The sequence below is a fragment of the Peromyscus californicus genome, unplaced genomic scaffold (assembly GCF_007827085.1).
Source record: "Peromyscus californicus insignis strain IS unplaced genomic scaffold, ASM782708v3 Scaffold_16__1_contigs__length_79575227, whole genome shotgun sequence".
Taxonomy (NCBI): Eukaryota; Metazoa; Chordata; class Mammalia; order Rodentia; family Cricetidae; genus Peromyscus; species Peromyscus californicus.
This window is the reverse complement of record NW_026294458.1, coordinates 29244243-29272131: the sequence shown is the minus strand read 5'-3', so window position 1 is coordinate 29272131 and position 27889 is coordinate 29244243. Positions and strand designations below refer to the sequence as shown.

Here is a 27889-nt window from a genome sequence, read left to right as displayed (position 1 = left end):
TAGCCTAGCACACCTGCCAGGTAGCTCGACTTTGTCCTTGTGGTTGAAGATGTGATCTTTCTGGCTGTCTGCTGCCATACCTCTTGGTCACTCAGGGACAGCCCACCCCCAACCCCAGCGATCAATCAAATAAACCTTTTTCCGTCTGCTGCTCTTGTTCATGGTGTTTTTCACAGCAACAGAAACGTAACCAATATAGTCAGTATTCCACCGTATTTTCTGTTACTATGCAGATGGCCTGTAAAGCTGTCATCAAGGGTAAACTGTGACTCAGTTGATCTACCCCTTGGTTTCATTCCTCTCTGAAGAACACTGCAGGCAATACTGATAACCAGAAAGAAAGTGCCTTTAGGTGCCCTTTGGGGGAAGTGTGTTCACAGGTAGCTCTGAACCCTAATGACCTCTAAAGCTCTAGATAAGGCGTCATGCTTGGTGACCACACAGGCAAGTACGCATGCACACGAGCGCGCGCGCGCGCGCGCGCGCGCGCGCACACACACACACACACACACACACACACACACATACACACACACACACACACACACACACACAGAGGCATGTACACACACAGGTCTGTAATACACCAAACTGTAAAAAAAAAAAAAAAAAGTTCTCTTTCCCAGAGTGTCTGTATGAATTCTCTCACCCCTTCCAGACCATTTCTCTTCTCTCTTAAGTTTTATCTTTTGCTGTCCAGGACCACTGGATGCAGCAGGTCTGCATTCCAGCTATGACTTCCCTCTGTGATGGACTGTAATCTGGCGCCCTCTACTGGCTTTTGCCGGCACCGGAGAGGCAAAGGATGAGCAGATGTGTGTGGAGACAAAGCATTCATTCACATACAAAATAAGAAAAATAAATCAAAAACAAAAACAAAATATACATATACAGTAATCTTTCCACGTTTTTGCTCAATTGCTCTAAGCAAGGGCGAGAACCTGGGTCCGTGCTTGGCGGGGGGGTGGGGACAGGATGGGGGGGGGCGGAGGGCGTGTCCTTATCTGGAGGAGCTTTAGAGTCTGCGTGTGCAGTGGTGGAGGGGCTCTGCGCTGAATTGCTGAATGGTGGTACCACTGCTGACAGGTATTGCTGCGATACCTTCCACAGTGGAGGAGCTCAGCCCCCAAGAAGCTGGTGTCTAGCGGCCGCCCAAAGCAACGATGGGCAGTCTGGTGAGTGGAATCTGGGATGAGGAGGAGGGCGGGATGGGCTGTCTGGAACCCATGGCTCTCGGGAGAGCCCGCGGAGCCAGCGAGGGAGACGCAAGAATCTGTTCCTTGGAGAAAAGATGTCCGGGACTTGGGACTGCCTTAAGTGGACATGGGCCGGGAGAAAGCCCAGGATCGCGGTTCCCACGGGGTGGGCGGCTTTGCTCCTAGCTGCAGATTCCACTGCGAAGAAAAACATGGCCAGTGCTCCATGGCTCCCAGAGGGGAGGGGTAGCACTGGGTATTGCCTGTGTTGGTCCTTAATCTGCGTCAGGGGTACAGCCTAGTGATATTGCTTCTTGCTGCATTCTTGGCCCTTGTCTGGGAAGCCATGAAGCATCCAATAGTTCTGCACCAATCTTCCATAAGGGTTGTCAGCTCCGTGATTATGTTAAAAGCCAGGATATTTAGAGGGGGCCGACATTTTGAGTCTTCAGTACTGTTTACAAGACAAATTTTTAAAAAGGATGGATGGGCATACGCCCTATTCTTTATACACGCGAAACTGGTAGAATTGGGTGAAAATCTAAACGCAACTAAAACCCCGAGGTACTGTTTTGCATAGGGCTGGCAAGACCACAGGCCGGTTTTTGCTTTACCTTTCTTAACAAAGGAGAATGGTGGTGTGAGAGCTGATGTCTGACGCCCGGCAGATGCTCTTAATCTTTAAACAAGGAATCGCTTTCCTGTTTTACAAATAAATGGGCAGGGAGGTTCATTTTTTTTCCAAGTTCCTGTGGCTGTAATAAAGATACAAATTCAGACCTAGAAAGAATAGGGAAATGCAATCTATACACCTAGCAGGTGCATAGGTGACAGGTAAGACCCAGACTGTAATGAGCATCCACCTTCTAGGGTGAGAATTATAGAAGGATTTCTTTGTCTTCATAATTGGACTCTCTAGTCAATTCATGATTGGTTAATCTTTTAGCATCTGTTAAATTCTGGGCACTGTACTGGTGTTTTAACCGTGGAATTGTTACCATAACCCTGCGATATGACAGCAGCATTGATTTGCTCTTTTTGCAGCAGACAGGCTCCTGGGATCTTTACCATTCAGAATGCTGTTTTAGATTTTTGTAATATTTGCATCTGCACAATGAGATCTCTTGGGAGTAGGACCCAAGACTAATCATATTTCATGTAGATCTTATGTACAGACCCTCAGATAATATCATGATTATACAGTTCCTTTTGGTGACTATGACCATCACATGATGTCAGGTGTGGAATTTTCCACAGTAATATGTGTCAGCACTGAGAGGTTTCAGATATTGAAACATTGTGATTTTTCAATTTCTTACCTATGCTCCAATTAACCCTGAGATTAGTACTGTCATCTTCTCCCAGGCTCCAGAGAGGTTAAATAATGTGTCTTACCTAATATATCTAGGATTCACTTTAGGTTGGGGTCTGCCCTGGTTACCACGCAGCAATTTATGTTCCCTCTCTGAGAAACAGAAAGGCTGCCATTATCCTGCATGAACCAGAGAAGAATATAAATAAATGCGATGTGGATTTCTAACAGAGAAGCCTCACTCTTAACTCTTTACCCCCAGGATCTGTGTTTTTGTTTTACACCATACCCAGGACCCACTCCTTAGTCTTACATGTGCATTTGCTTTCTCTCTTATCCTAAAACATAGTTATTTTTCACTACAAAAGCCAGATAATAATTTTCTTATTACAGCCTTTGCTAAGGCCTGGGTTTCATTGTGAGAGTAAGGTATAATAGGTAAAAACAATGCTGTGGAATCAGCACACCATAATCTGTCCCTGCGATTTCCTTAAGGTAAAGTAAAATGTATTGACCCCTTCCTACACAAGAAGGAAGGATGGAGAACAGTCTCAGCAATAAAAAGAAACATTTCCAGAAGTCCCTAAGGCACTTCAGAGCTAAAGCCCTTTTGAAGGTGGTGTCTGTGAGCATGAAAAGGGGGAGGCAGAGCAGGTATTGTAGAGGCTGCATCCTTTTAAGAAGCTGATCACTTTTAACTTCCCAAAGGGTAGTGACTTTGTTGTAAACCTTAAACCAATGAAGTCAAGAGGAGTCACAAGGTGGTAGTCACGGCATATTCATGGTACACTTGAATATCCCAAAGCAAATTGTCCATGCAAATAATAATTTGCAAACAATAGTCATCACTCAGATGATGGGATTTTTAACTTCCTGTAGCCTTAAGAATGCTAGGAAATCCAACTATGACATATAGATGGATATCAATGCACACACCTTTATGCCTCTCTGTGGGGTACAGGCAGAAAGTCTAAGAGACTGGGGCTCCCTAGGTGTAGATAGTAAAGCACTCAGGTATGGGGTGGCATTGGAGATGGCCACAGGGATGAGACCTCATCTCTTTCAGGGCATTCATCCTGAAAGATCACCAGGAATATGAGGAGAAGGACTGTGATGGAGGTTCAGGGTCCATGGCACTTTCAGTGGGTGCTGGCAGAGCCAAGTAATGCCACAATTCTCTTTCTCTCTTCCTCCTCCTATCACTCTCCCCAACACACACACACACACACACACACACACACACACACACACACACACACACACACACACGCACACACACACACACAACTACCTACAGGGTACAGTTGGCCTCAGGAAAGCTAGACATACTTCATTCATCTTCTGTGATCCCAGACCACAGACCCTGGCCAGGACAACTAGGCTTCTTTTGCTACCTGGGTTTAGGAAGGAAGACAGTATTGATCTTTCTCAGTTAATTTTCTGCCTCTACTTGTGAAGGCACTTGGTTAGGTAAACTCAAGTTTACATAATGAGATTAATGCTTATGACATGCCAGATGTCTTAACTTGGTGTGTCACTTCTTCCAGTAACATTTTCTCCATTAAGCCATTAAGTTGTAGGTCATGGATATTTTGTAAGAGGGAATACATGACCCAAAACAGCAATTCCATACAGTGGAAAGTAAGAGAACATTAAAATTGGGGTGCTCCCACTGAGTAGTGAAGGGAATAGAAATCCTCATGGCAGATTGAAATTATTTCCAGATCTTCAAACACATGTTTCCTAGGGCTGGGTGTGGCAGCACATATCAGTAATTCCAGTACTCAGAAGACAGAGACAGGAGGATTCACAGTTCAAGGTTATCTTTGGCTACATAGCAAATTCAAGGCCGGCCTAAGCTACATGGTATTCTATCTCACCCCACCCTACCATGGCTCATTTTTTTTAAAGACTCTACTCTGTTCCTCTACCATCTGACCCAAAGCCCACAGGAAAACAGATATCATAAGACAACGAGACATTTTATGGCAACGAGAATGACCCACTTTAGAGGTGGTGTGGAAAAATGAACTCTTGAAGTCACTGTATCTAAAAGACATGGCAAAAACTGGACTTAGTTCAGGCACACCTTGAGAATGAAGAGAAGAGAGTCCCTCAGATGATAAACCATCCTTTGACAGCCACCCTCATCCAAAACCCCAAATTAGGGCTATTCAAGTGGTTTTGGTCCAATGGTTTAGAAATAAGCTTCAGTTTACCATGGTAACAGAAGCTGTGGCTAAGCAAGGACTAATAATATACAAATTCAGAATGGGATGTCCATTCTGGGTTTGTTGTAGCAATAGGATGCAGCAAGGATAATGTGGTCAAAATATCTGTTTAAACAACTGGATTTGGTGAATTTTGACATTCCTGTGGGTCCAGGGGGAAAAAAAGAGTCAAATGACAGACTGTCTCTGTGTACAAAGTCTATGTCCCAAATCCAGGAACCCAATGCCCTCTGTGAGAGGTATTTTCAAAACGGGCAAACCATACTGCAGTATTAGACTTTCCCATTTACAAAGAAGAAGGAAGAGATTGACAGTCTTTGGAAGGGTGGAGGGAAATGCTAGACAGATAACCAAAATATTGAGGAAAAGTCTAGGGATATCTATACATGTATTCCTATATAGAATATATATATATGGAGAGAGAGATAATCTCATAAATAAATAAAAATGAAAAAAGAAAGTGGCAACTCATGTAAAGAAGAATTTAAGGAAGATTACTTTAATAACATATAAATATTTATAAATATGTAAAATGAATTAGTAGAGTAGGAGATTCTATCTGCTTTATCTATCTCCAAAGCACCTGTCACAGTGCCTTGCATAAATCAAGCTCAATGGATGATTGAAGAAGTATTGGCAAAGTTTCAGTTAGAGATGCAGGATAGTTTCACAGTGAAACCTATCCTTCTGTACAAGTAATTATGCTAACAAAAAGAATTGAAAATACATTCAATTAGAACCAGGACAAAACACCCAGTGACATGAGATGAGGCCAGGGTATTCGAACAAGAAGCAAGGACTTCACATGGGAGAATTTAGTGTGTGAGATGACTAATTAAATGTCTGTGAAGGAGAAGAGTGTGACAGCCAGTGAAATTTTCTTGCCTGGAAGATAAAGTCCAGAAAAAACACTTCACGGGGTGAAATGATGATTAATTTCCTGTCATTCATAAAGTTATTAACCATCTATTCTGTTGATTCTTTCAATTGAGAACATTTTAGGCAGAAGGAAGATGTACAAAAGAACTTGGCAATTTGAAAAGATTGAAGGGTTGGCAAGGCAGAGCTTGATATGCAAGGAGGAGACACAGCAATATGAGGTCTGAGAGTATATGTGTAGTTGCTGAACTCCCAGTAGTAGGAAATGGGCATCTAGGACTCCATGAGGCATCAGGTGAGAGCTTCTAGCCACTTTCATAATGGCTGTCAGATTGCTTGGCTCTGGAAACACCATTAAATGTGATCATCTTATCCTGACAAGTCAGCAGGAGCTTAATAATCCACACAATCATGGTTTTGAGACAGACAGTACAAAATAATTTTGTATTTGTGCCTAATTTCTAAAACCAACAAGGCTTTGTGCACAGGGCAGGCTATGTGGTGGTGTGGTTGTGATTGTGAATTTTGTAGCCAGTGCCTGGGTTCGAGTCTTGCCTCTACCACTTCCTAACTATGCTACCTGAGGAAAGCCACTTCATCTCTCTCCTTCACATTCTTCATTGTGCAAGCATTGATATTAACAGCGCCTTCTTTATAGGCCCTTGAAGTGTTGGGCAAAGTAGTTGATCTCAAGTGCTAAGAACAGTGCCAAGTACATAATGTGTTCAATAAATGTTAGTTTTATGATCACTAGAAGTTCAGTCACTTAATGCAAAGTAAAAGTTGAAATAAATATTTTGATACATTTATCTCGTATGTGTCTAATCCCGTCATTTATTCCTGTCCCCTGGTCTTTCAAACCAGTCATGTACCTACTACCTTAGAAGAAGAATGTTATCACAAAAAGGCAGAGAAGTTTCAGAAAACAAAGTTTTGCAATAACAATGGCCTAGACATTCAAGCTTATAAAACCCACAGGCTGAAAGAGGAGGGGAAAGTTCATTCCACAAAGACTTGAGGAATTCCAGGGTGGTGGAAGAACCAGCTTTTCTGACCCTGGGGAGATAAGTGTTTTCCAGACTGGGAGAAGGAAAGAGCTGACTAGAGTCTATGGCCAGACACCAGCATGTGTGAAGGAAGGAGCATTATACCCACCACCAGTAGTAGGGAATAACAAATAGAACCCGTGCAGAGGTCTTGGATCCAAAAGAAGACAGGGTGCAGCGTAGCAGAGTGCCACAGGCGCTTAGAGAGAGCAGTAATGAATTTCCTTTGCCCAGCGCAAGGACAGCCTGGGATAGTGTACAAGGACACAAGAGAACTGCAGTTCGCCTTTGAAGCAGTAGCTGTTCAAAGGATGGCCTTGGGGATTGAGGGAAACATGGCTATCCGACTATCTTAGTGAACACAAGGTAGGAAATGGTTATAATGAAAACCTGGTAACCCCATGCTGTAGCCTGGTGTGCTGTAAGCCCCCATAAGTTCCTGGAGTGCAAATGCAATGCCAGAGACGGGGACCTTTGTAGAGTGTTGGGGTGGTGGGAGGCTGAGTGGACAGAGAAGGTACAACATTTATTGAAATGAAGTTTCTACCTCCAGCTGGAATGGCAACGTGAAATAAAAATGAAATTCAGTCCATGAAAATTACAGAGGAAATTGGCATGTCTTACCTTCCTTCAGTGTAAAAAACACAGAGATACAGCCATCAAAATGGCTCAGTGTGTTGAGGCACTTGCTGTACAAGAGTTTAGTCCCTGAAACTCACATAAAGGTAAAAGGAGGAAATCAAATCCATGGAGTTGTCCTCTGACCTCCACACATATGGGATAATATGCAACCCCCCATCCATCCATACACACACACACACACACACACACACACACACACACACACACACACACACACTGATAATGAATTAATTAAAAACATAGAAATATAGGAAAGCATCCATCTTCTGCTTGTATCCCTTATAATGAGCACACTTCAGATACAGTGAAATAATTCTGAGGTAACCATAATGGACAGCTCATCTGTACGTTCTGTCTCTAGCAAGGCAATGCCCAGAATAACATTCCCATATATAGTGCTGGGGTATCCATCAAGGCAGGGGATTCCTGGCCAAATACAGGAAAGTAAAGCAATGAAGCAATAAACAAAGTTAATATGAGTACTAGATTCTAAGTAGTTAAAAATTTGGTTACATTTTCAGGAGCGTCTCCCTCAGCAAAGTCCAAAGGCAATCATGTGTTTCTGAAAAGTGTTTTTCCTTTTGTATTTTGTCCTTAATATTAACAGCAGCTGATTTTTTGGGAAGGGTAAGTTGTCTGGCATCTGTATTTTATGTATTTTTTCTATAAACTTAAGGCAGTTTGGCTCAGAGAGCTTGTGTGTTCAAGACTTTGCTCTTGAACAAATGAAAGGCTCACACTGCCAAAGAGATGAAAGAGCCACACTGTAGCTTTTGTCCTCCCCACATCCTGAGTACTCTGTTATTTAGTCCATTTATAGCCTTGGGTTCTGTTTCCACACAACTCTGCTGGGTAAACACTTGGACCTCACCATTTCCTGAAATAGGTATGACAAGGATGCCTTCCCGCCTCTGCCCCAACGCAACCCCCATTTCTATCGTTTGCTTTCTGTCTTTAGGTGTTCAGGAGACCTATCTGCCATCTCTCCACCTACAGCCTGATTTGGGGCATGGCAGCCGTAGCGCTGTGCACAGCTCAAGGTAAAGATGCTCAGTTCTTCACCCCGAGACACTCTGGGGTGGAGGCTGGCCACTCCTGTGTGTGCTAGGCTAGCCCACTCATTTGCATGAATCCTGGAGCATGCCATCAGCCTTGGGATAGCGAGAGCGGTTCTGCCCACTTCCCACGCTCTTGCTTTCAAAGTATTGGGACAACTGGAATTCAGAAGCTGTTCCAGTAGATAAACCAGACTTAAGGAAAACATCCCCTCTCAAGTGAAATATGACGTCATTTTTTCCACCCACAGAACTGAGTGGGGAGGGAACCTTGAAAAACAATTCCCTGAACTTGATTTTAAGGATCTTGGAATATTTGGAGTGAAGGAACAGATATATTCTTCCTAGAAGGCAAGCCCTAAAATTGAGTTTATCCACTTTATACAGAAAGTAAAATGTAGAAAAATACTAACTCTCAGGGGTGCACAAGCTTACATTATCTCCTGTTCAGAAAACATGCTTGTCCCACCTTCTCTGGATTTCCTAATTTTTCTTGTTGTTTAGGGGAGTTCACCATTCAGTTTATGCTGGTTTTGTTGTTTCTAATCACTTTTGGTGGGATGTCATTCATCATTAGCCTCCTGGGGAAGGTACTGCACACGGAGCACTGTAGGCTTCACACCCACCATATCCATGAGAGATTTCCTGCCTGAGTAGCAGAATGGAAAAGAATTCCACACAAGCACCGAAGAATACTTTTCCACTCAGGGAGATGCTCTGCAGTCAAGCATAGGCTTATCCACATGTTCAGCTGTAGTTTTGATCTCTCTCCATCCTGCGTTCTAAAAGCAACACTTTTTGTTTTCCAATATGTAAAATCTCCAAAACTTTTCAGGGCACCTCAACCTCATCATTGGGTTTTACATTGCAGAACGTCCCTTACCTGTAAGGAGTTCCCATCATCAAATTACCAGCTAGATGACACTCAGTGGTCCAGGGTATATTGACTGCCATGTCCTCTTGTTCCCTGAATCTCTAGGGGATGTTTGTCTGGCCTTCTATTTCCTGCTTATACTTGTTGGTATTTCTTCTCTTTGGTTACCCATAAAGAACAAATTTTATAGGTTTTGTGCAAGTCTATACATTGTCTGTCATTTTATTATTTAATTCCCTGCTATTGCTTGATGTGGGAAGGAGGAGGTTTGGAAAAGTAGGCATCTACTCATTTTCAATCTCTTTGGTTCCCAGTAAATGTAGTTAGTATCAAATCTGTCTGTCAGAGAAATGCTTTATCAAGGTTTACAGACGCTTAGTGCGTTATGCTCTGGTTACCATTTGATTATGATAATTTATGAGTCTTGCTATGAGTTCAGCTGTAATTAAAGTTCAAAAGGATTGGGGGAATTTCTGGTTTTATTGTAGTGTAGACAGTGTTCAGAAAGAGTAAATTTTTAAGGCCAATTGCAAGTTCAGTTTGGGGAAATATTTTATATGTGCTTTGAAAAGATAATACATTCTCTCACTTAGTAATGTACATATCTGAGCAATATATATCCATACATATAAAACATATGATGGATATATAAATCTAGTACTTTCAAATTAAATATGAAGCCACATGTAAACATATTTTTAAATTTTCTGTGTGATACTTGAATTTTTGCCTTAATGATTTAATATTATGGAATTGAAGATTCTGAGAGATGTATAGAAAACTCTAATATTGTGACTATGGATTTATAAGTTGCTATTGTAATTGCAGAAGTGTTTGCTTTATACATCTCAGGACTAGGTTGTCAGGTACATGGGTTTTATTATTAACACATTGTGTCATGTTGGATTGCTCCCCTCATCATTTTATAGGTCTTTTGTTTTTCCACATGAAAAGTGCTATTGGGCTAACGTCAGAATGCTTCAGTCTTTTCTTTGAGTTTTTCTTTAATCTTTTGCCTATAAATACCCCAATGTGTGACATTCTGGGGGAATGCCATAGCCAGGCCTTCTGGCCTACTAATTCCTCATTCAGTGGCAGCCATTCTGCTAAGTTGAACAGTTTGTTGAGATTTTGTAGTTCCTGTTCTCCAGATCTCTAATTTCTACCATTTACATTGTTGTCTTTACTCACCCATATTCATGCCAGAATGATTATTGATTTATGATGCCTGGATTCATTTGATGTGAGTTATTGGGTATAGCATTTATTACTCCTCTTTTATTATATCCCTTTTCTCAAATGTTTGGTAATTCGCTGTTGGTTACTTGTTATTACATGGATTCTAATACATCAAGTCACCTGTCATGTGTAAGTGGCCTGCGCTGCAGAGAAGAAATAACTGCCATAACATCTAATGAAAAAGGGAACATGTAGATTATCAATTGAGTGTCAAAATCTCTTGATGATGTTTGGGTACATCAAACCTCTCAGCATCATCCTCTCCATCACTCTCCTTGTGTGACTGTGCTAAGCCTTGCTTTCCAGAGCCTGAGCCCTCTGTGGGGCTCCCTTTCTCTGTGGGGTGTGTGTGTGTGTGTGTGTGTGTGTGTGTGTGTGTGTGTGTGTGTGTGTGTGCGCGCACCTAAACCATTGCTTACACTGTCCACTCAGCCTGTTGCCTGTTGGCCCTTCTTTGCTGCTGGCTCATACTTCACTAAGCATGAACTCACCAAATGATCTTATTCTGTCTGGCAGTTTTCATGCTCAATCATTCCACTTAGTCTCCAACTCACAGGGATTCTTCACAATTTCTGGCTACTAAGCATTTTCTTGTTATTATACTCTGCCTCTGCTTCTAAAAGTCAAACAAACGTATTTCTCTACTAACATATGGGCACGTACATACATTTTGTTTTCTCCTTTGCCTTTTTCATTCTTTTCTATATTTGAGTTTCAGCATATATTTTATTTGTTACCAGGAGTACATGTGGTGTGTGTGTGTGTGTGTGTGTGTGTGTGTGTGTGTGTGTGTGTGTGTGTGTGTATGTATATATGTTTGTATGTAATAAGGTTCTAAAATAGAAATATTCTTTTTTGTTCCACAGTGGAAGTGGTGACCCAGGATGAAAGAAAGCTGCTACACACACCTGCATCCTTACGATGTTCTCTGAAACTGTCCCAGGAACCCTTGATTGTGACATGGCAGAAAAAGAAAGCTGTAAGCCCAGAAAACATGGTCACTTACAGCAAAGCCCATGGGGTTGTAGTCCAACCTGCATATAAAGACAGGGTAAACATCACTGAGCTGGGACTCTGGAACACAAGCATCACCTTCTGGAACACAACACTGGATGATGAGGGCTGCTACATGTGTCTCTTCAATACTTTTCTTTCTGGGAAGATCTCGGGAACAGCCTGCCTCACCCTCTATGGTGAGAATCTTTGAGAATACATTCTCACCTTTTCAGAAATACTATTTCCAGGACCTTGTAGTGCCTGGGTTTTCTGTGTCATAAGCACGGACAGGTTCACTAGAAGGCACTTAGCCTTTCATCCCTGCTGTGGCTGTTATCACAGAATTTGGAGAGCTCTAGGCACTGCAATAATGTGTTTAGCCGGAACTATCTTCTCTCTGGGGTCTTGCTGTCACCAAAATTGAAGACAATGATGTGGGCAGCAAGTTCTCCACAGCAGTGATCTGATTTCTGACTCGATGTTTGGAAAGCAAATGTGCAATGTGTTATCTCTAGAGCCCCTGACAGTTTCTGGACCTAGTGACAGAGGCAGATTAGGCTAACCTGGACTTGTTTTAGTTCAAGGAAGCTGTTTCAAGATTCCTAAGGGCACAGCCAGCAGAGGCTTTTCATAATGGACTGATGCCACTGAGAAAATAACAGGGTACCAAGCACTCTTTAAGCATCCCCCCAGGCTTGGTATGGTGAGATGATTTCCTTATTGCTGACCCGTGGCTGTGATGAAGCCTTAGGAAGTGGGACTAAGGATAACTTTGTAACATCGCACATGAGGTGGTGGTTTTAGGAGGGAGAAGCAAGCCCTGTCAGAGTCATTTACATGAAGCAAGGCTTTAAGTATGCTGAGAGACAGCCATGGGAAAGGAGGGGATTCACTAGGTATGAGAAGTGTGGGTGCAGGACTTCTACTTAGTCTATGGTAGGCCCTCTCAGTAGTAAGTCAGGCTTTCTTCTTGATCTCCACTTCTCTGCCTGTATGTTTCTCTCATTCCCTTCCTTCATTCTCCTCCTCACCCTTTCCTCACTCCCTCCTTCTTGTCTTCTTTTCCTTCCTTTTGGCTTCTCATATTTTCTCTTTTCTGCATCTTTTTATTTTCTATAGTGTTTTTTTTTTCTCCTTCTCATTTTTCCTCTCTGACCTCCAAACTGTAAGTCCTGTTCTCACCCACAATGAATGGCCCTTTCTATCATATTCATAAATATCACATTCATTTTTCCTGGCTTTTCTCTCTCCCAGCACTTACTGCTGCTTGGAATTTGGGCACCCTTCTCCAGTTCCACTCCCCCAGCTACTGTGATCTAAACTGTCTCTTGAACACACACACACACACACACACACACAAGCAAGCTTCGCTTACCACTGGCTTCTAATTAACTTGTGGACTTTGAAGCCAAGTACGAAAGGATTGGTTTGTACAGGTTGGCAGAAATAAGGTCTGCATTCCTGCAGAAATGAAGTCGTGAGCTTGGGAGGCCTTTACAAAGAGAACAGGTTGAAACTGGTGGGAATATTATATCTTCCTCTTTAAAACGACTTTCCCTACTTTGTCAGATGATCCCTGAGGCCTTTCCAACAGTCACTTCCTGATGTTCCCTGTTATGAACTCTGAGTTTCTAGTTTGCATTTTAAGTATATCCTACATCCAAACCTTTTTTTTATTTTTTCCATCATTTTCCTCTCTGTCTCATTCAGCTTTTTGCCAAATATGGCCTTTTCTCTAAACACCAGGCTCTGGAAGCTGTGCCCTGCCTGGTGCTTCTGATAGGTGCAGAGTACACACATATAGAGGTGCTAATTAGGGGACACTGTCAAATCATTCCTGAAAAACACCTACTAGAAGATATTGCTCACATATAAGATACAGAATAATTAGACTTACACTGTATGGAGGAGAAAAATACTGTTTCATGTCTTCATATCTCTCTCTAACCCGTCATGCTAGAGACAAACTACAGACATGGCATTTCTCATGAAAGGTTTGGACTCTGCTGCTGTCATCTTATCTGTCTAGCTTTCCACTGTCTTTCTGGAAGGATCTTTCCCTCATCCCTGTGAGAAAGCGCAGAACCCAGGCGAGGTGCTTAACTGACGGCAGGCCTTGTGTTCTTTCTCTTGTCCCAGTACAGCCCATAGTATCCCTTCACTACAACTATTTTGAAGACCACCTAAACATCACTTGCTCTGCGACTGCCCGCCCAGCCCCCGCCATCGCCTGGAAGGGCACTGGTACGGGAATCGAGAACAGTACCGAGAGTCACGTCCATTCAAATGGGACCACATCTGTCACCAGCATCCTCCGGGTCAAAGACCCCAAGAATCAGGTTGGGAAGGAAGTGATCTGTCAGGTTTTATACCTGGGGACTGTGATCGACTACAAGCAGTCTCTGGACAAAGGTAAGAGGAAGGTGGGCCAGGGAGACCTGGTGCTTCTGTGTTTGTGCACCTGGAAGATGGTAATGTTCTTCATAGACTTTCAACTGCTCAGCAAAGACCATAGTTAGAGAGAGAATGAGGCAAGTGTAGAAAGAACTGAAGGAGCAAGTGAAGCAAGTTTTTCTGTAGTCTCCCCATCCACAGAGGTGACATTCTGAGATCTCTAGTAGTCACTTAAAGCTGCAGAGAGTAGCTGGGCGGTGGTGGCGCACGCCTTTAATCCCAGCACTCGGGAGGCAGAGCCAGGCGGATCTCTGTGAGCACACACACACACACATACACACACACACACACACACACACACACACACACACACACACACACACACACAGAAAGAGAGAGAGAGACAGAGAGAGAGAGACAGAGACAGAGAGAGAGAGAGAGAGAGAGAGAGAGAGAGAGAGAGAGAGAGAGAGACCTACCTATAATTAAGTTGACTCTCTAATTAGGCATGTTAAAACATCAACAAACACCAATTAAGAAAACACAATTACAGCAATCTGCTTTAATAAACAGTTGTATTTAGAATCCCTTTAAGAAAAAGAAACCAAAACATTGAATATAAGCATGTGGTGAAAAAACAGTTGATCTGAAAATCAAGGCAGCTACTCCATGACTGACAGAAGGCTAGCACACACAGTGTCAATACACTGGGCAATTCACATCCTTTGTGGGATGGGATGAGGTGATGTGAAATGTGATCACATTACTTGAAGTAAATAGCACATGAGCTAAAATTTGTGAATTGTTTCTTTCTGTTTTTTTTTAATGTTTTTTGACTGCACAACAGCTAACTGAAGTTTCAGAAAGAAAAATTACCAGAAAGGGTAGATGGGAAACATCATATTACTTTATATACCTATCAACATGGAACTATTTTCTAGTCAATTACAAAACTGTGTGTTCATTACTCCAGTAAGAAAGCCACACTAGACCATGAAAGTACCAAAGGTGAAGGATATGGGTCCTCAGATTATTCTGGAGGATTAGGAAGGTGTCCTAGAAGACCTCACGTCTGTGATGAAATCTTTGGATAACCTTCACTGAAAAAGGCCCCGTCACTCTTTCAAGAGAAACTGCTTACCATACGTATGTTTTTCTAGTCTCTCCAATGATTCTTTCCAAATGACTCTCCCTGGGACTCATGGATACAAGGTGTGAGAATAAGGTGTGACTACAGAGGGCTTGATTCCAGAGTGAAGAACTTGACAAGCATGGCTTTCTGTAGTTTGGAAGCACTAGCTCTGGAATTGGCACATGGTGATAAGCATCCTAAAATGATGGCAGCTGTGTAAGGGCATGTTGCAATCAATACAAGCTGGAAGAACTGGCCATGTCAACTTCTTGTGCAATGGCCTCCAGGAAGTAGCTCCTTCAGACGTATCTGGGCTCCCTAAAAATCTCAAGGCTAGTTAGAAATTGGGTATTTAGGTCAATTTTGGGCAAAAAGCCTTGGGTGTTGCGTTTGGACTTTCATGAAGACAGCTTTAGGATCAGCCAAGATCAAGAGCAAATGTCCTTGAGAAACAAGAACTGGAAAAGGAATTTCTTTTCCAAGAATTCTGAGTTTGACTTACATGACGTGAAATGTTGACTGTGGTTTGTACAGCAATTGTTTATTCTGTGAACATTTACTGAGGATGCTGAGAGCACTACACACAGCCCTAGAAACCATGGAAATGAGACAAATCCAAAAGCTTTCAGTTCAGTTGTGAAAATTCTGCTATAGAGAAGGTGCTAGATGCTTTCTTTCCCTTTGTGTTATTAACACCAGGGAAACAGTGTAGCTGAGCTCCATTGGGCGATCCTGGGAAAAGATTTGGTAATGAGGAGATAGAATGGAAGAAATGCAATAAAACATTGAGTGAATTGCTCCCAATGATTAGCATCATGGGATTCATGATATTTTCCCTTGATAACTCCCAGCGTATTTAAATTTTTCTTTAATAAACATGTCATCTTAGTGTAACCTATGGCAAAGGGTATGAGTTTTGAAGGCAAAAAGATTTGACTAAGCCTTGGCTCTTATATTTTCTACCGTAGTATTGAGCTCATTTAGCCTCCCAGATTAGGAGTGGTTTCATTTTGCAGTCTGTAAGGTATTAATAACATTTAACTTCGGGAATGTTTTCAGGATTAAATTAGTTGACGTTGGCAAAAATCCTATTAACTGCATGAAGCGTGCTGGCTGTCACTAATATCTAAATGTTTTACAAATCCTATGAGGTTGTGACTATCGATGTAACTAGGTATGAACGTAGGGTAATTTTAGGTCAGAGGTCACTTGTCGTTAAAAGTCATGATAATTGTGGCTTTGTGGCTTTCTCACTTTTTGCCTTAGTGGCCTCCTCTTCTGAGTGACCCCCTTCCCTCTTCCTCCCCTTGTTCCCCACAGGATTTTGGTTTTCAGCTCCGCTGTTGCTAAGCATTGTCTCTCTGGTGATTCTTCTGGTCCTGATCTCAATCTTACTATACTGGAAACGCCACCGAAATCAGGAGCGAGGGGAGTCGTCACAGGGGATGCAAAGGATGAAATGAGGTAAATACTTTTCCGTTGGAATAACTTGGGGTTGTTTGAATATATGAATGAGGGGGAACAGTGCTGTTATGTTTATTTGTTGATAAAAATACATAAAGGTTGATGCTGTTTAGGAAAAGCTCTAAGCTCACGTTCTCGCAAGTGGACATTTCTGCGTTTCATTTTCCAGGATATTTTAAAGGTTATCTCATCAGTGGGGAGTAAGAGTTCTCAGGAAGACAGTAGGGAAATATTGATTGAATCACAGTTTGATCTGGTAAAGCTAAATAAAGGAATATGGCACCCACACAGGGATCTCTCCAGCAGTTAAAAAGGCCAAACTTTTCTCATTTTACAGCAACCACAAGTCACAAACCAATTAAGAGACTGTGAAATTGCCCCATAGCATCATTCATTAAATAGTACTTCCTATGATACACATATGATACATAGAATATGCCTCAAACACTGTCAGTATACAAGTGATTCACACATATAGTTGGTATTTCATATTATTCTACCTGCCTTTCCAGCTGGGAATTTGTCTTTATCTCTTCACAACATTTATCACAACTTCACAACATATATATACATATATATGTGTGTGTGTTTGTTTCTCAATAAATGTTCATGTATTAAATGAGTGAATATATGGAGCTAGCATAAATAAATTTTCAAAGGTATTTTCCCAATTCTCTTCCTCTGACTGTAACTCAGTACCTCATGAATGCCAGCCAAATCTTAGACAATGTAAGGTATCACAAAATAAGATTGTCACTAAAACAAAAGAAATGAGCTATATTTTGAGAAAGAATTAAATTCCTTTGTTTTCTGAAGGCTGTGCACAACCTATTATTAAGCACAAAGCTGCAATTTTTTTGTTTTGAAATGGGGATTTCCTAGGGTGAAGGGTAACATGGGAGTTTCTTCCATCTCAGATAACTGAACTTCAGGGTCAGGAAAGAGAACAAATGTTGGTTTAGAGTAATATTTTAGAATTTGATTTAAAAATATCCCTCAGATTCTACCTTCTTTTCCTTTTCACTTTATGTTTCATGGACTGCTTTTCCTGTCCTCACAACTTTTTTGACCACATTAACTTGCCTAACTCTTAAATCAACACCAGATCAATTCATATGAATTTACAAAATAAGCAATGAGGCTACAATATCACTGACCTTTTTTTGAAAGTAGATGAAAGGATTTGTTCCATCTGCAAGAGTATAGGCCAGACAATCTCATGTAATACAAACATAAGCCATAGAACATGAAGCTCTCCCCATGATATCAAAGGCAGAAATCTTTTTGATTCTGTTTATTCAAACATTTCAGTTTTTCAATTAGGAAATGGGAGCCCAGAGAGGGAAGCCAGCCTCCTTCTCGAAGGTCATGGGCAGTTCTCCTAAGCAGGTTAGAACTAGAGTGCTACTGTCCTGACCCTCTCCTAACCCAGAGAGGATCCCAGCCCCTCTCCTGACAGGGAAGGAGCTCCTGCTATCAGTTACATTCATTGTAAACTGTTCTATGTTTCAAACAAAAAAGTCTAAAGAATTCAAATTCATTTCTTAAAGTTCATTTTGACTGAGAGTTATATGTGTTTAACCCCAAGATAAATTTCCCTAGACAGGGATATTTGCAAAGTAATATTTCTTGGTTCATTAAGCAAGTTGTAGACTTTCTGAGGAATACAATTGCTAAATGCCAAAAAGAGGCAGTTTATGTCTGTGTCCAACTTTTGCCTCACTTAAAAAATAAATACCCCTGCTCATGTTGAACCTTGTGAGTACTCAGATTGCCATTTGTTGACCAATGTTGACATGACATATGGCCACTCAGTCAGTTTCTCTAAATGTTTATATTTTGAGTAACTTAATTTATTAAGATTTTAGAACTTTAACAGCCATAGGATTTGGTTCTGTATATTTAAAGCTACTAAAACCAGTATCAATTATTTTGGAAGCTCAGTTTCTCAGAGCCAAGAAAATGCTGGTTCACAAAGAACCAAATTTTAAGCTAGGCAGAAAGTTGTGAGAAACAAACAAAAAACAAAGTCAAAGAATATAGTGATGTTCGCCATTTGTTTTCAAGCAGTGAGCTTTGGTAGTTAAGTTCCTGAGGTGAGGCACAGCTCTGCATTTTGCCTTTCATCCTGCCCCCCTTTACTTCTATCTTTTCACTTGTTCTTCCTCTCACTTTTTGAGGTCATAAAACTTTTAGGTATGAAAGGAAATGCAGTTAGGCAAAAACAAGCATTAAGGTTCTCAACCCAATGACCCAAAAATCCATGCTATGAACCTGCAAGAGGAAATGAGAAAGAGGAACTGAATGTGTATGGGGGGTTGTGTGTACATATGTGTGAGTGTGTGTGTGTGTGTGTGTGTGTGTGTGTGTGTGTGTGTGTGTGTGCACGCATGCGCACACTTCTGTGTGCTTTGAAGGAAGATAAGGAGAAAAATTAATGACGCTTGTACTTACTGAATCTGAACAGACTCATCTCCGTGGAGGGGTCAGTAGCCAGTAAGAATGTGTTCAGTTAGGCCAACATTTGTTTGCTAAATGACCAAAACAAAACTCATTTTAGATCCCAATCACAATCCATTGTCCACAAAAGTGCAAACAAATTTAGTTTTCCCAGAGGGGGAGTCTGTAATAACTGCTGTTGCCTTTGCATAGAGGCCAGCCTACCTCTTACTCTTCTTGTGATTCTGTACAGTTTAGGACAATGTCCTGTGCTCCCTTTTCTGCTGTACCCTGTGCTATGGAGGAAGATATGGTAGTTATTAGGCCATCCTCTACACCACTCCTAGCAGGGATCATCACAGTTATTACCCCTATGAGACTAAGAAGCCTTTAAAGAACATGCTTGCTTTGCTTTGTTTTCCTGAATCCAATATTTTATTACTGAAATAGAAAGTGGGAAAGAGTTTAAAGTTTTCTAGGGAAATTTTCTACCATCCTATAATCATTCTTTCTAGTAAAACTTCATGACGTAAGTTCATGCCTTCTCCATACAGGACAATGAAGATAAATATGAGGGTGAGAACAGTCTTGCACTTCTCAACAGGCAACAATGAATGAAATTTTGGGTCCTCTTTGGAGCAGATTGCTGTAGATATTGCTGTGTGTTACACTCGTTGTTTTGAGTTGCTAAGCTATTTTCTTTACTTTGGTTTGATTGATTGAAGACTGGGTTGGAAACAAAAACACAGACACCCGTGTGAGACATATATTCTAGACTTCACTTTCTAAGTGCTAGCTATTTCATATAAAGGTATATTTTTAACCACATAATACTTATATTTTTCTAGACTCCTTTACTTACTAGTAACCTGAGCTATGAATGGGCTTTTGGCAATATATAATAATCATATTAATAATTCACTATTTCCTGGATAGGAGCATATGCTGACTCCTATTTTAAGCTCTTACTATATCAAGGAACAAAGATTTTCAGTGAATAACTTGTGATGATAAAATTCATCATTAGTTGGAAAGAAAATCCAAAGAACATTTATTAATAAAGCAATTAGAATCTTTGTTGTTAAATAATTATACTCATGCTCTCCAGATTAAAGGGCTGGGTGAGTGAGAATCCCTACCCCATCCCAGAATCTTCATAGCCCTAGGAAAGAATATGATACTCTATATGAGTAAAACAATGAGGAGCCTTTAAGTAACTACTCTGGTTAGCATTGCAGGAAAAGATGTACTCCAAGCCTTTAAAAAATAACCATGTACGTCTTTTCATGAGTAAAACTGCCACTCATCATTCTAAAATGGCATGACATAATCTGATCACTAATTTCTTGGCCAACAGATTCTTAAAGCCTAGGTTTTTTTGCATGGAACTATTCTTTGCTGTTCTCCAACATCCTAAGGTCATCTTGACATAAGTAACCTAAATTCTGAGTTCCGCTCCATGTCAAGAACATCTCCAGGAGTGAAGACATCTTAATCTTCTACATAGCAATTAAATGGTAGTTTAGTTCTCAAATGGACATCCATCTCCTTAGCTGTTTGGCCATGGGGATTTTTTTTAAGAGATCACCTGTTCACATTAGTGTAATTTATTGGACAAATTAATGAAATAACAAGGATTAGAAAATTTTTAAGCTTAGTAATCCTCTGATGTCGTTGTTTTGAATTTTAGCTTATGTTCTTTCCCTCGTGTCTATCACCAGTTGCGTTCTTTGGAACTGTCGTGCCCCCCTGTGTAGTCTACTACACTCTGAAGCTTGGCTGAACAGAGCCACATGTCTAGTCCACATTTTTAGAGAAGCCACATTTGTGTTCTTTAAACTGGAAGAGGCTGAGTTACTTTACAAAAGTACACAAATGACTTAGCCAAGGAAAACAAATACTGTATTTTCTATTGTTTCTTTATCAAGTTACCACACACTTAGTGACTTACACCACAATGTTTCATCTTCCTACAATGCTTTTAGGTCAGAAACCCCACACGGGAGCCACTGGGCTAAAGTCAAGGTGTCTTCAAGGCTTTCCTCCTTTCTGCAGGTTCTAGAAGAAAATCTATTTCCTGTGTTTAGCCATGTGTTTCAGACTGACCTCATCCATTGCTTTTATATCCCCTTACGTCTACAGAGCTAGTGATGGCTACTTAGGTCATTCTCAGATTGAGTTTCTCGCTGGCTCTCCTGCCTCCCTCTTACCCTCGTAAAAACATGTGTGGCTGCAGTGGGCCTGTCTGTGTCTCTGGCCGGTAATTAAATTGCACAGAAAAACCTCCTCTTCCATGCAAGGTCTGACCTTCCCACATTCCTGAAATAAGGATGGGAATGGCATAGAACACCGCTGTTATGTGACCACAAATGCAAAGACAGGCTGAAGTAAGTGGAGAGAAGCTGTCGCCTGGCCTCCGAGTATGAGCATCCAATACCCACAATTCCTTAGCCTCAGCTCTGTTCAAGGTCATGCTGTATCAAAGAACATCAAAACATGGTGAGACCCTCCGAACACCTCACTTTGGCTTTCTCATTCAAGCTTTATCCCCCTCCAAATGAAACAAAACTTTGTTTACAATATTTTTCAAAATTATTTTTTGTGTTTCAAGTCTTTAACATAAAACGGTAACTTCTGCTTTCTGTTCTTTATTAATCATCACTAACTGGAACATTACCAACACTGGCTCTTTTCATGGGAACCTCAATTCTTACCTACTTCCTGCTTTTCTCTATTCATATGCCCCTCACAGCAGCAAGTATTTCTGACTAGCCCTAATACCTTAGTCATAGGTAAGTCCACTTGGATTCTCTGTACGAGCGAAGTAAAAATATTACACTCAGTGCCACACATCATGATATTAGACAGGACCAAACTGGTCTTTCTCATCTATTGTAACTTAATAAGATGGAAGTTTCTGACTAGGCAAGATAGCACATGTGTATAATGTCAACAACTGAAATGATTAAACAAAAGAATTTCAATTTTAAGATTAGCCTGGGATATATTGTCAAAGACTGTCTAAACAGAAAAAAATATGAATATTTCTGTGTCTCCAACGTTGAGAGAATAATGTTTGGGGCCATTGTAGATTTCAAGAACCTGAGTATTTTCTTTATAACTCTTTACAATCCCTACCAATAAGCCTCAATTGTTATCAACAGCCTTTATACAATATAACTCTTTAAATAAAACCTCACAGGACTAGTAAATACCATACTTATGTTCTCTCTCTCTCTCTCTCTCTCTCTCTCTCTCTCTCTCTCTCTCACACACACACACACACACACACACACACACGCACACGCACACGCACACGCACACGCACACACGCACACCTCAATGTAACAGGTAGAGATATGTCCTCTTGGAGATTTTTTTCTACAACTTTAATACAATCTTCTGTTGTTGGTGTGTGGGGTTTTTTTGGTTGTTGTTGTTTGGTTTTTGTTTGTTTGTTTGTTTTACTCTAGCCCCATGTTGGACGCCAAAATGTTCTTGGTTTTTTTTTAACTCTTTACTCTTTAGCTCTTTTGGGGGGCCCACAACACAGCTCTCAAATAAATCACACACACACACACACACACACACACACACACACACACACACACACAGGCTTATTCTTAATTATAAATGCCCAACCTTAGCTTGGCTTGTTTCTTGCCAGCTTTTCTTAACTTTAAATTATCCCATCTACCTTCTGCTTCTGGTCTTTTTCCTTTTCTTACTTCTATAATCTTACTTTCCCTCTTACTCTGTGACTGACTGTGAGGCTGCTGGCTGGCTAGCCCCTTGTTCCTTGATTTCTCTTGCTCTCCCTTTTTCTTCCAGATTTCCCCCTCTATTTATTCTCTGCCTGCCAGCCCCACCTATCCTTTCTCCTTCATTGTTACTGACCATTCAGCTCTTTATTAGACCATCAGGTGTTTTAGACAGGCACAGTAACACAACTTCGCAGAGTTCAACAAATACAACATAAGAGAATGCAACACATCTTTGCATCATTTAACAAATGTTCCACAGCATAAACAAACATAACACATATTAAAATAATATTCCACAAAAATCTTCTATTCCACAATAGAATGTTATGGAAGCATCTATAGATCAGAAAGCACCACAGTACAGCCTATTTCTCATTTTAGTAAACAAACCAGACAGAACTCACCATGGCCTGTCAGTGCTCCCAATTCTAAGAGTCTCTGTGGTCCCTGGTTTGTAAAATGTATAACCGTCCCTTCATATTTATACAACAAAGAGAAAAGATTAGCCTTGTATTTTGTAAATCCTTTGAAGATTATTTATTTTTACTAAATATTACTGGGGCTTTTCATCTTCAAAAAAAATGTGTGTACTAATAATTTCAACTTGAATATTTATATTACTTCTTAGATGGACAAAACTGTATAAGTAACATATAATATCATGCTTTAATGTATGTACAAATTGTGGAATGGACTAAATCAAGCTAAGGAATAGAACTTCATTATTATACTTCAAACTTTTTCTATAATGAGAATTTTTACAACCTTGTTACTAGAGTCATCATGAATTACAATAGGTCTTTGGACCTCATACTTCAGTCTAACTGAAATTCATTTCATGCTGCTTGAAATAATTCTACAATAGTATTCCTGTATTCCATAGTTTAATGTTTTAACTGTCTATTTTAGCAAAGGAAATTATAAATGACTTACAAAATTGGCTATTTTCTGGTCAATCATTGTTTTATTTGCAACTATAACCACTTATGTGGTGATTCCAATAAAGTTCTATTTCTTGATAAAGTAGCTGGCTACCTCTGGGCAAACCATTCAGCATCTCTATGTTCCTTTCTCCACATTAAGAAAGTAGGAGTAATTACTATAATTATAAGAATGCTGTGAAGATTTTAAAAGAAATGCACGCAATTAGAAAAATGCTAAAGATCAACACTAGCTTAGGCAATAGCTGGTAGAGTTGCTATTGCCAAATTATTTAGTACAAATGTTTTCATTATGGTTAATTTCAAGTTACCATCAATTTAGCCATTGGCCTACGTCATTAAAGCTCCATTCATATCACTGTATCATAGTAAGTTTCCAATAAGTGCTGGTTTCTGTTATTACTAAGTCTGTGGTCCTTTTTGGTTTTATCAATGTGTATTTTCATCAGTTGCACAAATGATAAAAAGGAGGAAATCTCAAGGAGGTGAATAGAGAAAAAGACATGAGGATTCCAGCAAGCTGTGTTTGAAGAATCAGAATTCAGAAATTGATTTGAACACAGGAATGGGAGTAATTGGAAGGGAGAGCACATGGTATTAATTTCACTAGCAGGTTTAGAAAAGTTTGGAGCAAGATAATATGAGAAGGGAGAGAAGACAGAGGTATATATGGCAGAAATTTATACATGCTGGAATGAGTTTATGATGCCTAACATTGACTTCTTGATATTGGAAATGTAATTTGTTTCATTTTGAAGATGTAGAATTATTGTGGCTAAACTGAGTTGTTGTTTTTGGGGGGAAGGGGACTAGGATGATGGGAAGGCTGGTTATTTATTAATTATATATCTATCTATATCTATAGATAGATAGATAGATAGATAGATAGATAGATAGATAGATATCAGACAGAGAAACCATAAATGAACTAGTGAATAAGGAAATGATGAAAAAGTAAAAATGGATTTGTTAGGAAACCATATATGACATACAATGGATGGGAAACAGGAGTCACTTATTTAAGATAAATACTCTGAGGACAGCTTCTCTGTGGTGGTCATACTAAAGACCTGGAAACAGAAAAGAAGTCAGCCATGGAGGAGTGTAGAGATAGTTGAACTCTAGCAAAAGAATTACAAATTTGAAATCTTAAAGAAAGAAAAGCCATTAAGATTTTAGAACAATCCTACATGAAGCATGGTCCGAGGAGGGTTGTCCATCCAAAACCTACCCTATAATCTGTAGTAAAGTAAATGTTTGTTGAGACTAAATAGATGGTATGATAACAACCTGACAGGGTAAGTACATGTCTGTTAAGTACAATAATTAAAAAATCAATTACTGCATATATGTCTGCTCTTTTCCTTTTATTATAATAATTAACTTATATTAAAATATTGAGCCATGGTCAGGGGAAGGTAGTGCCTTTATGAACCATTGGTAGCTAATGGTGCTGAAAATGTTGGAATCTAAAATATGCATAATTTTGGAAGATCCAATAAAATGACCTAAGAGTGCAGAGAAGAAGGGAAGTACTGAGGTTAAATTCCATGTCTCACTTAGTACATTCCTTGCGGGGGAGACTGCTGTCCTCCCACTTTATGTGCTAGAAAGTTAATAACTCTTGAAAATATTTCTGTCTCCTTAATGAATATTCTCAACCTGATGTCCAGCAAGTTACAACCCAGAGGAAACGAAGTTTAGGGGTCTCAGTGAGACACTCAATGATCGTTTGGCATTCTCGAACATGTGCCTTTCTTTGTAGTCTTAGGTGATTCCCTAAGTCCATTACTGGGTCAGAAGTGTCTTCTTCCAGCCAGTGTGTGATCCCAGCACTTGAGAGACCAAGGAGGTAGGGAGATCATCGCTAGGTCAGGGATGTTCCAGGCTTCACATGAGTCAGTGAGTTCCAGGACAGGCTAGACTACAGAGTTTTCACTTGCCTTAAAAACAGAACAAGAAAAAAGAAAGAGAAAAAGAGGAAGGGAAGGAAAAGAAAAACTATACACTAAGAGATTTCTGTTTCTTAATCTTTCTGTTGTTAATTGCTTCAAGTATGTTGAGAAGTTACAAATGTCCAACATTGACACACTTCTCTTTCTTTCATCCAGAGCTCTAGAGAAATCATACAGAACCCTGAAAGTTTTTCCCTGGTCTACTTGAATCTGATGTGAAAGGAAAGCAGGTGGAAAAGGTCATTCTCTGTGGGACCAAAAAAAAAGAGCAAAAGACACAGAAGCAAGCGTGTGAGGGATTTGAATTTTGGCTGCCATCCTAAGACCTCAGTGTTTGCGTTGCAAGAGGAAGTCGTGTGCCTCAGGTCTGTTGTAGGACTTGATTTCATAGAGCAATGCCGTGTCATGCTGTTAGCAGACTTAGAATCACCAGAGCCAAGCCGGCTCTCAGGCTGACTTGGGCTCCCACCAGAGGGAAGAAAAGAATCCCTGTAGTCAATTTACCTCACAGAGCTTCCTCGTCCTCATACAAAATAGAAAGGAGTGGGACCAAATACTTTGCCATGTAAGTCTGAAACCTGGTGGAATTCTAGAAAGAAAAATGAAGACCAAGCAAAGGAAGAAATGAAAAGAAGAACACAGAAGGGGTCCAAAGAACTTCTGAGACTACCTTTTGCCTTTCTGTTGGTCTCCCACCTCTGCTTTGTTCTTAGGTCCACAAGTGTGTTTCCCTGTTGTTTGAGTATGTAGTCTACTACCTGCTACTATTCCGCTAACTGTTGGCCTTGCTAGAATCCTTGATCCCCCTGCTGTTCTCCGTGTGCTTCTATGAGGGTTACTATGATGAAAATAGAACAGAATTTAGTGTGAAGTAACATTGGCAACTGTAACGTGTCCTCCTAACTTATTTTTATAGCACTTAGGCAGTATTGTTAGTCTTAGCCAGTAGTGCACATCTTTACAAAAGCATGCTTTCCCTGTCCACTTAACCCACACTCTCACCCTCTTTTAGGCCATTCCAAATCCCGCCTAGTGTAAGGATAATATATTATGAAAACAGATGCGTAACAATTTCCTGTACAGCAGTCAGTTGTATATGCGCTCTTTCCCTTAGCTTCTATTTCTGTGACTTAACTTTTCACAAATAGAAGGCAACTCTGGAAATACAATCCCTTTGCCCTAAAGACATTGTGAACCATTCATTCCTAACCCTTGACAAGACTAGTGAAGTTGTTTTCTGTACCTTTTGCTTCGTCTGTCTCTATGCAGTGACCTAGGAATTCAAGAGTACATTGTTTTCATTGTTGAATTGGATATTTATATACTTGGTATGCTTTTCATGTGTTATTTAATTCTGTATCATTTCTTATATTTGTATTAAATTACTGAGCGATTAAAAGTGTCAACTAAATAAATACTTGATGTGTGGCATTCCCTTGAGAAATATAGAAATAAAGAATAACACTTGGATTTTCTCTCTGTATGTGAAATCCTCTGTTGACCTTTCTGCCTACTCACAAGATTCTTCATGGGATGTCTCTGACATGGTCAGTGAGAGCTATTGTAAGTGGGTATCTTTTGACGTGACTCTACAGGTTATGGAGCTTCTTAGGTGTGCTCCCTTGTTTTACTTTTAAATACCAGACTTCACACACTGACTAGCTTAGATGGTTTCATGCACAGTAGGAATCAGCACTCTGTCTTGCTATGTCTCTGGCACCTCAGATGAATCAGTGCTGGGTCAGAGGAGTAAAAGCAATGTTTCTTCAACATATTGTCCTCAGGACCCACCCCTCGCATCATTAAGACATTATTGAGGACCACAAAGTATTTCTATCTAAAGTTAACTATGTATCTTGATGTCTACCATATTTGAGATGAAAAAAAATAAATTTTAAAAGGAAAAATACATAAGCACATGGAGCCATCAGTATTGTAAACATCAGAGTTTTTGGTTAACTCCACAGCACACTTGCAAAAGAATGAGAGTTAAGAGGACACATAGTGCTATTGTGAAAGTAATTTTCATTCAGAAGACCTATGAATGGCCTTGGCACAATACTAAAGATGGATCAATTAAAGTATAGGTAATGCAGCTACGTGTGCCTTTCCCAAAGCAGCTCCTTCCTCCACAGCTATCTCCACACTACCTCAGGTTTTCATCATTGAGCCATCCGTTAAGTAAGGCCATTGCTTTCTTTGGAGTGTATCCTCCAAGTTCAAAAACTTCAGAGAGCCCTGAACTAAACCTTATAGTCCATTAATAGTTTAGTTTAAATCAAAATGTTACATGGCTTATCAGTGGCCTACCAGAACATAGAGGCACTTGG

General features: G+C 40.4%; 1 protein-coding gene across 3 annotated transcripts; it reads left to right on the top strand.

Annotated features, from left to right (window-relative positions):
- The first annotated feature begins 1010 nt into the window (after positions 1-1010).
- On the top strand, positions 1011-27034 carry LOC128112068 (OX-2 membrane glycoprotein). 3 transcript variants are annotated; one of them, XM_052740801.1, is made up of 6 exons: positions 1011-1175; positions 8265-8346; positions 11341-11667; positions 13610-13882; positions 16317-16460; positions 25716-27034. In XM_052740801.1, exons 1-5 carry the CDS (start codon positions 1164-1166, stop codon positions 16457-16459), a joined length of 837 nt encoding a protein of 278 aa, XP_052596761.1. In that variant the 5' UTR covers positions 1011-1163; the 3' UTR covers position 16460; positions 25716-27034. The 3 variants fall into 3 exon arrangements, with proteins under 3 accessions (XP_052596761.1, XP_052596762.1, XP_052596763.1); XM_052740802.1 differs by lacking the exon at positions 8265-8346; XM_052740803.1 differs by lacking the exons at positions 1011-1175; positions 8265-8346 and having other exon boundaries at positions 11462-11667; positions 13615-13882.
- Positions 27035-27889: the final 855 nt, after the last annotated feature.

Bases quoted from the DNA above. Each gene is read 5' to 3' on its own strand.
- LOC128112068 (XM_052740801.1), top strand. The intron at 11,668-13,609 runs GTGAGAATCTTT...CTCTTGTCCCAG, and splicing joins AGCCTGCCTCACCCTCTATG to TACAGCCCATAGTATCCCTT. The intron at 13,883-16,316 runs GTAAGAGGAAGG...TGTTCCCCACAG, and splicing joins CAAGCAGTCTCTGGACAAAG to GATTTTGGTTTTCAGCTCCG.